The sequence below is a fragment of the Euprymna scolopes genome, chromosome 4 (genome assembly GCF_053919585.1).
Source record: "Euprymna scolopes isolate OS-2025 chromosome 4, ASM5391958v1, whole genome shotgun sequence".
Classification (NCBI taxonomy): domain Eukaryota; kingdom Metazoa; phylum Mollusca; class Cephalopoda; order Sepiida; family Sepiolidae; genus Euprymna; species Euprymna scolopes.
In genome coordinates, this window is record NC_136485.1 from 126106150 (window position 1) to 126122645 (window position 16496).

At 34.2% G+C, this 16496-nt stretch overlaps 1 protein-coding gene across 3 annotated transcripts in view; it reads left to right on the forward strand.

Moving 5' to 3' along the window:
* The window catches only part of LOC145269308 (nephrocystin-4-like), a 380704-nt gene extending 366286 nt beyond the window's left edge, over window positions 1–14418 (forward strand). For all 3 annotated transcript variants that reach the window (XM_080125012.1, XM_080125026.1, XM_080125018.1), the window contains exons 25-26: window positions 2197–2363; window positions 13633–14418. In XM_080125012.1, the coding sequence (XP_079981138.1) occupies window positions 2197–2363; window positions 13633–14170 (705 nt within the window). In that variant the 3' untranslated portion in view covers window positions 14171–14418. The remainder of the gene's footprint in view (window positions 1–2196; window positions 2364–13632) is intronic.
* The last annotated feature ends 2078 nt before the right edge of the window (window positions 14419–16496 follow it).

Genomic DNA, 16496 nt, shown 5'->3' on the forward strand with positions numbered 1-16496 from the left:
ACAAAACCATTTAGATAGCCTTAGGTTAACATCACGAAAGGAGAAAGGATATGAGTTAGATTCATATTTCACATCAAAACCTTAAGAATTTTTCAAGCGCAGAATTTATTATTTGTTGCCAGTTATAGAGAACAAAAGTTGTTATTCATAAGTTTTCAAAAACAATTTTTCAATTTACAAGATGAAATTTTAAATTGGCAAATTTTTTTGCACCGAACTTACAGAAATAAGATTGACGCAAAAAAAAATTTTTTTTTTTGACATGAAGTTGAACGTCAAAAACGACATTATTTTTGCACCAAGCTAATCCATTCATAGCCTTGAGCCCCTGGGGGGGGGCATAGGCTATCCACAACTTTTGTAGATGCTTTCGTAGCGAGTAGTTCTTTTTGTTGGGGTGAGAGTGTGGCCCCAAGCCCAACCATTCCCAGAAGGTATTTACAGCGCCTAGCCTTCCCAAATGGTCACCCATCTGGTACTGGAAAGGCTGAACGTTGCTTAACTTTGGTGATCTGACGAGAACCGGTGTGTCAATGTGATTGTGCCGTATATACCAACCTAATAGTATTAGATTATTTGGTTTATTATTCTCACATGTTTCAACTGATGTAACTTCCACATCTAGACAGGATAAAGTTTATAAAATGCCCTGAATTCATACTAGAATTTCCCACATGAACTCAATGGTGCAGTGGATGAAGGTGTTGTATTAGCAATCACTTCTATGTGACACTCTTCTTGAGGTTGAAGGTATCCATCGTTAAGTGACAATAATGAAGATGAACATAATAAGTAACACTTGTACGCAGCCATTGCTGACAGAATGACAATCTACACAAAAAGATTTAGTTCAATATTTTTATATGAGTTACCAAGTTTGATGGACGTTCACAGACACACATCCGAAGAAGGTCGGAGGTTACATCAGTTGAAACGTTATGGAAATTAGAACCCAGATGAGAATAGTAGCATGAATAAATCGAGTAATGCAAATTATCACTCCTCATCTAAAAAATTTTCCCAGAGATATTTATAACATGTGTACCCCCTCCGTCAAAACACACTGATAATCATATTTATATAAGCAGTAACATCTGAATTGAAATAAAAAAAAAGTTATAAATAAAAAAAAAAAAATGAAATAAAATGTTTAAAACTGGAAAATTAAAGAAAAAAACAAAACTTTACGTCAAAAGCAGATAGAAAAAGAACATGTCTCATTATGGATATAGATTGAAGGTAGGCCGTAGTCTGACTTATTTGCTTTCTTGATTTTACTAAATACAAAATAGATTCGCCCAGTTTTTTTTATTACTCGCTAACTTTTGCATGAGGAATGAGTTATATGGGAGAGAGAAAGAATATAAAGAAAATAAGAAAACAACAATATAAAAATATACACTAATGCATACAAATTTATTCTATAAGGATGCTACATCAATTAGGGGTGTAGGATAAGTAAAACTCTTTATACCATGGTATTTCGAAGCCTAATGCTTCTCATGATAAGAGGGGAGAAGATGCTTATCCTGATAAGTCTCCTCTCAAAGAATCGATCTTATACTTTTAACTCCCCTACATATGAGAAAAAATGAACCACAAGAAAAGGTGATATAAAAAAATCAAACAACCTTTGTCAGATAAAAGCTCAACTATTGGCTGTTGGAAATGGGAGTGGGAATAATAAATCATCTGTGTATGAATAAAAACATCAATTTCAAGCATTAGCCTAACGAGTCCTTATGAGGATGAAACACAAAAAATTCTATGTAGCTTAATCTCCATTTATATATTTTCAAAACTTACTACCTAGCTTTACTCATATATTGAACAGGATGGAAGTCAATACTGAAAATCGATACATAAAATATATCTCTTTATAAACATGACATGATATACAAGTACACGTTGCTCCTTATTATAGAGTGGAGGATTGATTCAATACTTTATTCCACTTGAAGGCAATTTTTGTAAATACTCATGTCTATTTGGATCTATGGCTTTGTGATGTGATTTTTCAGATTTGCCAATCAATTTAAGCCTTATCTTCTTATAAAATTCAGGTGGAGTTGAAGGCCCAGTTGGGTGGTAGGAGGAAGTAGCAGAGACATCATTGCTTATTCTGTATCTTGGTTTGGATGGGTTGCAGAGGTTGTATTGATCGGTACTTTATCCTTTCCTTCTCTTTGGTTGCAGGTGTCAGTCGGATGTTCTCCACAGGTGAAGAAGTTCTTTCTGGCCATCTATCTTGACCCATTCCTGTCATGTCCAGTCCAAGTGTGGCAGATCTTTGTCCATGCCTTGCAGCGTATTGACATTTCGTGTGTGGAGGGACAGACCAGTCGGTTTTCACTAATTCTCAGGTATGGGCCATACATAGAACCATATACACATTTTTGAGGTAGTGTGTGCACTTGAAAGGATTGTATGCTTAACCAAACATGTATGTAAATATATGTTCTTATTTACTCTTGACATATGCATTTAATACATTTAGCATTGAAAGAAAAAAAAGTCTATTTCAGACAAAATAAAATAAACACTTTAAAATAACTAAGAAATCAAAGTAGAAAATGTGTTAAAAAATAAATATTTCTAAGAAAATTTCTTTTTGGGTAAAAAACAATTTATATATATATATATATATATATATATATATATATATATATACATACACTAGCCTAGGTGCCCAGCGTTGCCCGAGTATTTGGAGGTGTGTGTTGAACAAAAAAAAAAAAAAAGTGGTAGTAGGCAGGCAGGCAGGCTCGAAGGAAGGAGGAAAAGAATGTGAAAAAAAAAAAAAAAAAAGTGACGCCTTTGCGGTTGCGTCCATCGTCAAACCGGAAGTGGCAAACGTTTAAATTAAGGCTAGTCAATTGAAAAGAAGGGATGACCTTAGAAAATATTGCCCCCCCCCCAAAAAAAAAACCGACCACTCCTTGTAGAAAAGTGCCCAGTTGAGGGTGAAGAAATGAACGTTTTTAGCCAATTTTTCGATATTTGTCGGCCAAAGGGTCGAGCTTAAAAAAGAATCCAATCTCATAAAAATCCGTCGCCTCTGTCAAAAGTTTTAGGCAGACATACAAACATGCATACATACATACATTTAAACAGACAGGTGAAATTATATTATAGATTTCTCTTTGTCTGTAAAGCTGTCTGTTCCATTTTTTCTTGGAAACTACTGGGCGATCTGACTGAAATTTTGTATGTCATAATTAGATGCAGCTAGGGATTAATACGAAAATGAACACAAATTTAACCGTTTTTATTATTTGGATTAATTTGACTAATATTCTCATCTGGAGTGTCATTTGCACAATGTTTTGGTAGCTGCAACCTTAGACTTTCTTCAGATATGTAAGTCTCCATATTTAGCAAAGGAAACCAAACATGGCAACTTAGACGCCTGAAGAAGGTCGAACGTTGAATCAACTGAAACACTGCAAATCACACTCGAGATGAGAACGTTAGTCCAATTAATCTAAATAATACAAACAATCAATTCTCATTTTCAAAATTATAATTGTACATTTAACTATGTTCGGTCATCAACTTGGTATATATATCTATCTGTTTGTTCTATGTTTTAGTTTGTTAAAAACGTACTATATATATATATATATATATATAGATAAGTGATAGGACGATTCCGCTACGATTACTGATTCTATTTTGAATTCTGATTCTGATATAATTACCGATTTCGATTCATTTAAAAATCACTAAATATTTATTTACAGAGTTCTTTTCTTTAGATTACTGTAAAAAGCTGTGTGATATATTTTCGTGATCTGTGCTTTTAATTTTGTTTGTAGCTTAAAAGCACTACGTGTGTACCATTTTACCTTTAGTAGCATTAATGGAAAATTAAGATTTTAAACAAAAACAAACCAAATAAACAATTACAAGAATCGGTATTGATATAGAATAGTAGACACAATTTTCTGATTCCGATACCTCAAAAAGTTCTGATTTTCTTGATTCCTGATTTCGATTAATCGTCTCAACATATATATATATATATATATATATATATATATGCACACACGTCTCAACATATATATATATATACACACACGTCTCAACATATATATATATATACACACACACACACGTCTCAACATATATATATATACATACACACACACACCAATAAAGCAGTAGATAAGGAAAAATTTACTAGACAAAAGTAAATGTAAACTTCAATCTAATCTTAATATTAAAAGTTACATGTAAAATTTATTTTTTGACAGAATACCTCAAAGATAATTAATAAATCCTTATTTTGCAGAGTTTCAAAAAAAAGTGCAAAATTCTTCTCTTCAGAGGAAAGAAATATGTTAGCAAATTTATACATATAGCAAAGCTCAAAATTTGCTGATTTTAACATTATCATATGAACTGCATTATGTGATAGTGATCTTAAAATGCAAGAAATATTTGTAAAATTGTGATAAAAATAAAAAACAAAGATATATATAAGTTCACATCATAAGCAGAGGTAATAGGCATCAAGTTTGAATTTTAAAAAAACCTGTCATCTTGACAGAAGGGGTATTTTTATACTGTAACTAAGAAAAGAACAAAAAGTGTGAAAAAAAACCCAACAAATATGCAAGAAATAAATGTTACTAAAAGCAATATGTATGTGTAAAAGTATCCATGTCCCCTCCCCTCCCCCGCAATTTATGTCTGTCTCCATATTTTCAAACTATCTCTTCTGAAACTAAAAGTTGCAGAGCAGCACTAGGGGCCTCAAATATTTTATAAACCATGCGTTTATGGGTCTTTAGCCATTTAAAATTGTTTTTAAGGGGTCAAAATTGAAAAAAAATCATACATTTTGTATTTTATGGCTGGGCAAAGAACCCCCCCCCCGCCCTGCTAGTCAAAATATTCTTATAATTATTTATTATTTTGTGGAGTAGACCTTTATGCCATACTCTATCAAAGGCGTTTGATATGTCAAGAACAATTGCCCTAGAAAGGAAGCGCCCATCGAGAGATTCGTTAATCCTATTGTTATATTTAGGTCTTATTAATAGTGAGAGTCTTAGAGAGAGATGTTGTTGTATCTTAGAGAGAGATTGTTCGTGTTATAAAGTTTTTCATATATATAAAAAGTTCATACTTAGAAGTGTAGAAGAAGCTCTTAGAGTGAGGAAACAGTGTTCAGACAGTCTTAGTGTTCACATTGTAGATATGAGATGTCGAGACGTGTATGTAAAGACATTTTAAAACACATGATATACAAGACATATAATAACAATTTTCACTTTACCTTTTGGTAGAATTACAACACAAAGACAATGACATGATGGGTTTATTTCTTCTCCCGACCGGTCGTGATTTTCTGAGTCAAGAATTTAAAGCTTCACATTCGAAGTTTCAAAAGTGACCGTCTCGCTTCTAGACGTTCGAATCCCAACTGCAGACTATCGTCTGTCGTCCTCAAACTCTCTCTGACTCTCCCTCAGTTTCTCCTCGTTTAACTCTAAAGTTTCTAACTATATCGAGAACTTCCCATTTTCCATGACGTCATACACATGTTAAAACATGTGTCTTCTTTCACGTGTTCTGGAAATGCGTGTCCAAAAATGTTTCCTTTGTTTACAAAAGGAATTTTAACCTATATTCCCAGTAACATATATTTCCAATATGTTAAAAACATGTTTATTAAATTATCTTGTCGTTGCATTCTTTCAATTGAATTTTCATAACAGAATTGACAATACACATTCTTTTCTTAAAACTATTTTATCTGTAAGCTTTACAATGGTTTGTTTTACATTCCATTTGCTAATTCTCTATCGTAATCTATTTCTAAACCTAAATTACGAGGTTCGAATTTCGTCTATTCTATTTCATTTTCATTTTAACTAAATTTCTCTTTTTTTATACTTACATGAAAAGGAGACAGCCCTTATCATGTAACACTATAAACAAACACACAGAAAAAATAAGAATCGTTTTTGTAATCATATATATATATATATATATATATATATATATATATATATATATATAAATAAAAGGCAAAAGTGGCATGCACATATTTGTATATCCAACAAAGGCTTTTTTTGTGGAGGTTCTCCGGTGGGGGTTACTATTTCTCAGAACTGTTTATATACCCCCCCCCCCCCAGTATTTAAAAAAAAAATTTTTTATTCAATTTTCACACCAAACAAGGCACAGTGCTACTTTGAAGTAAGGGGCTACTATCGGGGGACATACGTTGCAGAGGTATTATGAAGGAAGATGAGTGGCAAGATGTTTGTTCACATTACACTTGAACTTCTACAGTACAGTTGGGAAAGCAGAATCCCGGAAGTGAGTTCCAAAATTTAGCAGTTCTGGGGAAGAAACTATTGGAGTAGAAGGCTTTCTTACACCTATGGATCTCTACTGTGAAGGGGTGGGATTTAGTTGCTTGTCGGGTTTGTTGAGGGTGTTCACGTCGAGGGGGTACAAGTGCTTGTAGTTCGTCAGAGCATTCACCATTAAAGTACTTGTAGAACAGGCAGAGGGATGCAACATTTCGTCGATGGGACAAAAGCTGAAGCCTAGATGACAGTTCAGGACATCAGGTTGGCGACTCTTTTGAACCCTGTCAAGAAGTAAGAGACAAGTAGCAGATGCACCAGCCCAAATGTGACAACAGTACTCCATACATGGGCGAATTGTGGCCTTATAGAGGTACAGGATACTTTCAGGCGTAAGTAGTTTTCTAGCATGGTAGAGAGAGCCCACCTTCTTCGCAGCAGCCTTGACAATGCTCTCAATGTATCTATTCCAGTTGATGTTCCCTGTAAATGTTAGGCTGAGGAGTTTAAAGGAAGTACTTTCGGGTAATGTGTTCTTGGCCATTGCTATTGGTGTTAGAGAAGGTTTCTTGTAATTATTGAAGGAAACAAACCTATTCTTGGCAGCATTGAGTGTGACCCTCCATTTTTGTCCGCATTCCACTACAGGTCATCCTCCAGTGTTTTTCCCTCGTGACTGCTATAGAGAGTGGTGTCATCAGCAAATATACCCATCTCAGAGACAATTTTATCAGGGAGGTCATTTATGAATATCAAGAATAATAAAGGTCCAAGGATGGATCCCTAAAGTACTCCTGCATTTATATCATATTGTTTAGATGTACGACCATCGAGGACAACCTTGATTTTTCTCTTGCTTAAGAAGGATTTAATTACATTATGTATTCTTCCAGTGATACCATATGATCTAATTTTCCTTAGAAGACAATCATGCCATACCCTTTCAAAAGCCTTGGATATATTGAGGGCTACCACTCTAACCTCCCTGTTTTGTCCAGTGAACGGTATATACGTTCAGAGATTACAGTTAGGATATCTGCTATCTATAATTTGCGAAGGGACATCATGTCTAGATTTATTTTGATTGACTTTTATAAAATTTGTGCTATTTCGTTGTTGTGTGTTTATTTATACTAAAAAGCCGAACAAAGTGAAACTCATGGAGCGAAGTCATTCCTCGGCTTTCCCACCAGGACGTCCAGAAAGCAGTATCAGGTTTGATCAATGCAGTGAAAACCGTCATATCAGACAATTGCTATTCATTTGGACACTTCCCCTTTTTTATGGGGAGCTGGTTTTCCCCCAACATCTTGGGGAAACAAAACACTGCCTCGCAGCCAAAGTTAAGTGCGGGATTTCATTTCCCTTATGGCGTGATGTTTGATCTCATTAAATTTACACACGCCACATAATTTTTTAATTATTTACTTTCATCCACTCTCATGCCACTGCCTTCATAGCATCAAGATAAGTTATCGCACTTTTTTTTTTTTTTCGCTTTCACCTCAAGGATTCAGATTCGAGCCTACCTCTCTACCAAATTTCTTTTTTTCTTTTTTTTACACCTACAAAACACCCGGGCAACGCCGGGCACCTCTGCCAGTCTTCTATATATATAAAAGCGAAAATGTGTGTATGTATGTATGTGTGTTTGTATGTCTCGCAAATACTTTCGACACGGGTCACGGATTTTTGCCAGATTGGTATCATTTTAAAGTTCCAACCTTCGCCTGACAAATATAAAAAAATTTGCCAAAAGCATTAATTTCTTCACCCTAAAATCATCAGTTTTCTACAGGGAGGGGTCAGCAAAAACCGTCCTGTCATGACAAGTTCGCTTCTACGCATGCGCAAATGACGTCAGAACATGATTTAGTTTAAATATTAAAAAAAACGGATCCAATTTCGTCGACGTCAGGTTTATTTAAGCCAGTGTTTTGTTTTGTTTTTATTTTTCAGATTTTTTAATGAAGTTTTAACGTTCGTTTTTCTGTTTCACATTTTCTTTTTTTGTTTTTCCGATTTTTACATTTAACATCGTTCGTTTGCCTTACGTTGGGGTGTTTTTTCGATTTTTTAAAGTTTTAAGATTTTAATATTTAAAAATATTTACCTCGCTTAAACTTATGTTTTCATCCTCCCCCCCCCCCGCCCGAACACACACACCTCTAAACACCCGGGCAACGCCGGGTACCCCCCGTTAGTAACAAATAAAATCTATGTTTGGATGGATGACTAACGCGTACAGAAATATGTTGGCAAGTTAAAATGCAAAATGTTCCTTTCAACTTGTTGACATATTACTATTACTTTTACGCATGTGCAAATCTATTCATAGCTTTAATTTTAAATCTTTATCTGTCAATAGCGCAAACGATAGGGAACGTGGCTATAGTGCTAAACGTTTTGGTTTCGATTCCAACTAATAGTACCCAAGTCATTTTTTTAAAGCTTTTAAAAAATATATATATATTAGGTACAATATAATATTCAATAGAGAATTAGCTCTAATAATAAATATGCAATCTGCATGAATTAATAAAATTTCAATAAATCGACTTATAGAATTTTTATATATATATATATATATATATATATATATATATAAAAGCGAAAATGTGTGTATGTATGTATGTATGTATGGATGAGTGTACGTTTGTGTATCCGCTAAAAATTTTCGACAGACAGAAGAAAAATTGACAAACTTGGTATCATATTGAAGTTCCATCCTTCGCCCCAAAAATAGCGAAAAATTGGCCAAAAACGTTCATTTTTTCACCCCGAAATCGACAATTTTCTACGGTGGGGGGGGGGGGTCAACAAAAACCGTCCTCTCATGACGACGACCGGTTCTACGCATGCGTCAGATGACGCCATGACCTGATTTAGTTTAAATAGTTGAAGAACTGACTGAATTTCATGTACGTAGTGTTAGCTCTGTTGGTTAGAGCGTTGGTTAATTATCTAAACATTTTGGGTTCGAATCGTGGTGTGAGATGTCTTTTTTTTTTTCGATTTTTTAAATTTAAATATTGAACCAGTGTTATTTAAGCCATTTTTCACGTAACGTTCGTTTTTCTGTTTTTTTTTTTTTACTTCGCTTATCCACCCTGACCACACACCCCAAAACACCCGGGTACCCACCGATTTTTAAAATTTTAATATCAAACCAGGCTTATTTAAGCCATTTTTCACGTAACGTTCATTTTTCTGTTTTCGTTTTTGATTGTTCGTTTGCCTTACGATAGTATTTTTTTTTTTTTTCGGTGTTTTGATTATCCCTCCCTCCCGCTTAAGTTTTAACGCTGTTTCCTTTTTTACTTTGCTTATAACAAACAAGCCTACGTCGTCGTTGTAACGCTCAACGACTTCCGTGCGCGCACCTGTCAATTTGGTTCTTAAATAAATTAAAACCTCTTTCAGTAACTCATTCTGGCTGACCAATTTTATTTTCAAACTTCGCCACAGGGCTTCGGGTTTGATCCTACAAACTTTAACCCCCCCCGGTTTCTTTTTTATTTAACACCACACACACCTCCAAACACCCGGGCAACGCCGGGTACCCCCCCTAGTCTATATATATAAAAGCGAAAATGTATGTATGTATGTTTGTGTGTCTGTAAAAACCCCATCCTTCGCCCGACAAATATCGAAAAATTGGCCAAAAACGTTAATTTTTTCACCCTGAAATCAGCACTTTTCTATGGGGGGTGGGGGGTCAGCAAAAACCGTCCTTTCATGACGAATTCGCTTCTACGCATGCGTCATGCGACGTTGTAACCTATTTTAGTTTAAAGATTAAAAAGATGATCTAATTTCGTGTACGTCGTGTTAGGTCAGTTGGTTAGAGCGCTGGTCATTATCTAAAGGTTTTGGGTTCGAATCGTGGTGTGTCTTTTTTTTTTTCGATTTTTTAAATTTTAATATTGGAGCAGGGTTATTTAAGCCATTTTTCACGCAACGTTCGTTTTTCTGTTTTTTTTTTTTTGCTTCGCTTATTCTTAGATTTTCATTAACACCCCCCACACCAACCGACCACACACACCCAAAGACATCCGGGCAACGCCGGCTACCCACCGATTTTTTAAATTTTGATATTGAAACAGGCTTATTTAAGCCATTTTTCACGTGTTTTTTTTTGGGTGGGGGTATTTTTAAGATTTTTTAAAGAAGTTTTAACGTTCGTTTTTCTGTTTTCTTTTTTCCGATTTTTACATTTAACATCGTTCGTTCACCTTACGTTAGTTTTTTTTTTTTCGATTTTTTGTTTTAACTTTTTTATATAATATTTAATTTTTATTTAATATTTAAAAATATTTACTTCGCTTATTCTTATGTTTTGATTACCCCCCCCCCCACAGCCCGGGTACCCCCCCCCCCCGCTTTATTTTAACGTTCGTTTTTCTGTTTTCTTTTTGTTTTTTTAGTTTAGTTTTTTTTTTTTACTTCGCTTATTCTTATGTTTTGATTAACATCCCCGAGAACACACACCTCCAAACACTCGGGCAACGCCGGGTACCCCCACCCCCGTCCGCTAGTATATATATAAAGCTGAACGTCTGTGTGTGTCTGGTCACGAATAGGGTCCTATATGGTTGACTATTATAGAAAACTGATCACATATAATGATAGAAGATGTATCCAGACACAGGAATGGGTATGTTTGATCTGGCACAATGATTCATTAAAATTGTGGGGTCTGCGTTCGCGCCTGGTCCACAAAGTATGGAAATAAAAAATTAAAAAAAAAACGTTTACAAGTGTTTTTGATATAGATGTACATAATATTTGATAAGTATGTTTTAACTTAAATAGGGATGGTATAATAAAATTGTGGGGTGTGCATTCGCGCCTGGCCTCCATAGAATGGAAATAGGCACAAACTTTAATAAAGACTTTTCATATCTATCTGCGTAAGTATACTTTGATAAATATGTTTCAGATTGAAGAAATATGGTATAATAAAATTATGGGGTGTTCGTTCGTGCCTGACCTCCATAGAATGGAAATACACTCATGAACAAAAAAAATGGGCCAGGAAAGAAATTTACAATTTATTGCACAAAAAGCTGCATTACACAAAATGCAATTAAATAATAAACGAAAATGAGTAAAAAATATAAAGAGCAAGATAATTACTTTAATAAAAACTTAGTAGGGAATGGAATTGCCCTTAGATCTTTTTAAAAGATCAATTCTTTTTATCATGCTCTCAACCAACTTGGAGCACTGTGAAGAGATGTTATTCCATTCTCTTTGTACAGCTTCCCATAATTTTTCTTTGTTGGAAAAAGTTTTTCTAACTAATGCACGAGATATTATAGCCCAAATATTTTCCATTGAGTTTAAATCTGGGCTTTGGCCAGGCCAAAACATCACATCAATTGAATTATCAGTAAGTCACTTCTTTGTGACTTTTGCTGTGTGTGCAGGGGCATTATCATGTTGAAAAATAATGTCATTGTTCATTTCTAACTTCTGGATGCTTGGTAATAGACCTCTTTCTAATATTTGAATGTATTCTTTGGCATTAATTGACGTATCACATCTGATAATTTCCCCAACTCCTGCAGCAGAAAAGGTCCCCCATACCATTATTCCTCCGTTTCCATGTTTTACTGTGGTTTTTATGCAATTCGGTGAAAATCTTTCTCCGGATCTTCGGATGCAACGTTCAGGAGCATCACTGGCAAGGCAAAATCTTGATTCGTCCGACCAGAAAACATTTCTAAACCAATCTGCATCTTTCGTACCATAACATGATGCAAATGTCTTTCTGTCGCTGATGTTCTTCTTAGTTAACAAAGGTTTTTTTGCACATCTTTTTGATGAAAATCCCAGTTCCTTCATCCTTCTGGATATTGTAACTCTAGAAAGAGAATTTCCTTTTGCTGTTTCGAATTGTTTGCTATGGTCAACATAAGTTTTTTTGCGATCCTTCAAAACGGTCATTTTAAGCCTGTGATCGTCCTTCATTGTGGATGCTCTGGGGCGACCAGAACAAACTTTCCTGCTCACTGTGCCTTCAATTTCGAACCTTTGCCCAATTCTCTTCACAGCTGAAAGAGATGTTGCCACCTTTTCTTCTTTCAAAATGTCGAAAATCTGCTTGTAAGTCAAATTTGCCTGTCGTAATCCTGCAATTCGGTTTTTAATTTTTTCGTCAAGATGTCGTCTTACTTTTCTTGGACTCATCTTTAATACTAATAATCTGAAAAATACTAAATAACAGCTAATTATTAGCAAACAAGCGATAAAAACTTAAAAAATTTTCTTTCCAATTTCAATCATGACCCATATTTTTGTTCCAATTTTAATCATGGCCCATTTTTTTTTGTTCACGAGTGTATGTCACAAAGTTTAACAAGGTTTTTTAATATAGATCCACAGAATATTGTGATAAGTGTTTCAGTGAAAACAGGTATGGTATAATAAGTTATGGGGTTTATCTATTTTATTTTTACTTTCATCATATTTTGCTTTGGTTTTGATACCCCCAAATTCGAAGCTCTTTACAACCCTTCCTTTTCATAACCTATGATATAAATCAGTCCATTTTCTGTAGGCTGTTTTTGAACCCAGTCAACGACGGGTACTTTTGCTAAATAATTTTTTTTTTTTTTCTTTTACATCTACAAACACCCGGGCACCCCTGCTAGTCTATAATATAAATCTCACCTGTTGGTTTAATGCATGTATGTATGTCTCGCAAAAACTTTCGACCGATTTTCATGAAATCGGTATCATTTTGAAGCTCGACCCTTCAGACGACAAATATTGAAAAATTGGCCAAAAACATTAATTCCTTCACCCTCAACGTGGCAATTTTCTACGGGGAGGGGTCGCTTTTTTCGCCGATATTTTCGAAAGTCATCACCTCTTTTCGATTGTCTAGCCTTAATTTAAACCTACATCACTTCAGGCTTGCCGATGGGTGCAGCAGCTAACACGTCACTTTTTTAAAAATTTTTTTGCTCAACCAACACCCTTACACACACCTCCACTTTCTTTTCTGCCTTCACGTCATGGATTTGAGCCTGCCTGCCTACTACAATTTTTTTTTTTTTTTTTTTTTGCTTAACACATGCCTACAAACACCCAGACAACACCGGGCACCCAAGCTAGTCAGAAATAAGTCTCAAATCATCCTAACGTTAATAATGCTTACGAATTACTCCTCTGCATTTACTCTTTAAATGGAATAAGAATGATCTGTAAATACTTAAATACTTATTTAATTATTTTCCAAAGAGAAAAGATTGTCATTTTCCTAATTTAATAATTTATCCGTTGTTGTATTTTCCAGAGGCACTCACTCCTCTCGTTTTGCTCGCTGTTTCACATCTCATCCGAAAGAAATGAAGCTGCATCCATCCGAAGCTTTTACATTGGCAGCTGGAAGTGTCCATGAATTAACCGTTGCTATCCGACCATCACAAGTTGGTTGCAAATGTTTCTATATCAACATGGTCGACATTGAGTACCACCAACTCTTGCGGAGTTGGCTTGTCTTTACAAAATGCGACTCACCCATCATCACGCGAGCATTCGAACTGGTACTACCCATTGGGGGTGGACGTGGATGCAACAAACGAGTCGCTTATACAAACCCATACTCCAAGAGGAAGAAATTTCTTTTGTATACGAATCGAGACGACCTTTTACAGTTTAAGGAGACTCAACTGGACATTGGCAGTGCCGAATCCAAGAATATTGGTCTAAGATTTGCTCCAGTCGTTCAACCGGGCAGTGTGGAGTTGCTGGTTTTTATAAATGATGAAGAAGACAAAAATGAAGAAACCTTTTGTATAAAGGCTATCTATACAGACCAGATGCTCACTTAAGTCTGTGCAGTATTGAAGTTTTAATCAGAAGAAAAAGGAGAGCACCTACTTTTTAAAATTATTGTAGTCGTTCTTTTGTTTAATATATGTAAACCACAAGAAAGATCATGTTTCATGTTTTTTTACACAGATATAATCAGTGTCTGATGATAATTATATATACCGTGTGTATAAGTATTTGTGGACAGATTTTGTATATACACAAAAATAACGCTTATTTAGAATTACACTTGGTAAAAAAAAGAAAATACAGACATGGAACAAAGATGTCATATTCCAAAAGTTATGTAATTTGTTTTTAAATTAAGAAAATCAAATTTTATAAGAAAGCAAAAACGAGCAGCCATATTGTTTTAAATTTTGCCAATTCAGTTAGACTATAGAGATTTTTTTATTTTTATTTTAAATTGCTAAAAAGTTTGATATTGCCTTATTAAAAGAAAAACTACTCTATCAATTTACATGATTTTTGGAATATGACATCTTTCTTCCATGATGCATCAAAGATTTTCTGTATTTTTGTTTTTTTTTAATCAATTTTAATTCTAAATAACTTGACGGTTTCACTAATTTATGATAAATTAAGGCAGGACAAATGTACAACAACTGCTCCTGATGATTTTCTGTTTGTGTGATATTTAGGCACGACAAATTGATCTTGCTGTTTTTCTTTTTTGTTAAGATCTTTGAAAAAAATTAAAAAAAACACGTTTTTTTTTTTTTTCAGAAATATAAAAAAATATATGATTCAAAGTTAAGAAAATGTTCCCTTGAGTTAAAATATTTGTTTACTTTTAAAAATTGTAAATGTGTTTTCTCTTTTTATTTATTTATTTATTTTCTTTTTTTCATTTCTATGAGTTATTTACCAAGTTTATTTTTTAAAACTATTGTTGGAGAAAAACAAAAACAAAATGCAGCATGCCTGTTTGTCTAAATTAGAATCGGTTGCTTCTTGTTATTCTTGACATAAGAATCTCGGGTTGTTCGAATGGCATGCCTCTAAACCATCACATGAATAAAGAATTAGGCAGGAGCAGTTGTGTAAGAAAAATATTGTTTGGAAATTTTATTTATGAAAGTCTCGTTCAGTTTTGATAAGTTTTTTTCTGTGAATTTTGAATTGCTTACATGCTAGGATTAAATGGTTATTATCTACACCGGACATTACTTAACCATGGAGGAGTTCAAGAGTTATTTAATCTTATGATGTTGCTTATTAACCTTTTTCAACTACTATTATGAATCTTGCACAGTTGACATAGAATTGAGATCTGGGAAGCTAGGAGGTCAAATGTTAACGGTCGTATGATTATGTAATTATTTCCACCATCCATTTTTTTTTTCTATGCACCTTGTGTGGTGGTTTCCTTATCTTTGATAAAAAAAAAACTTTACCCATTAGAACTTTGTCCATCAACCTTTTGGATCTTCTAAGATAACCATCAATGGTGTACTATACTTGCTAGCTAAATCGATGTGTTATGTTTGGAATGTCTTATATTTTGATAATAGTGATTCTTTTCAGCCTTGAATATATTTGGCTTGTCTGTTCATTCCAGTAAACGTTATGGTTTCCGTTTGATGCACAGTAAAGGATGAATCGGGATTAGTATTTGTTTTTCTAAGACAACTACTGGGCCGATCTGGCTGAAATTTTGTATCAACCTTTGTCATGATAAAGTACATTAAACTAAATATTATGGCATTATTTCAATGCATCAGTAGGGATTAATATTTAATGCAAAAATTGAGCCCAAATTTAACCATCAATTTGGCATCAAGTACTCATTCTCAGTCATCGAGCTATAACCAGTCCATTCTGTTTTTAGATTGTTGGATTCAGCATAATTATGAGAGGCCGATATTTATAATTTTAATAAATAACTGCTTCGATAGTTGTTGCATAATTATAGAGGTCGATATTGATGATTCCGAAATATTAAAAAAAAGTAAAAGTCGATTAATATCCCTGTTATAGTAAAAATAACCCATGTCCTCAAATATCTTACGCATACTGTACATATTTTTGTCAGTCAAAATGAAAATGTAATGCCAATGAATCATATTGTCTAGCATTCAGATTTACTTTTTTTGTTTTCTAAAGTAATTTTGCAATGAAACAGATAAGTATGTTTATTTTCACCTGTCTCAGCCAGGTCTAAAAGCTATGTCTATATCTTCGATTAATCATGTAATTTTGTAAGATTATCTACGAGTGAATCTGAAAATAAGAATGTACTTCTATGATTGGGCAATAAAAATGGCACGGTGTTCCAAGGAGAAACATTTCTACATCATATGAATGACAGGTGTTTGTTTTGTA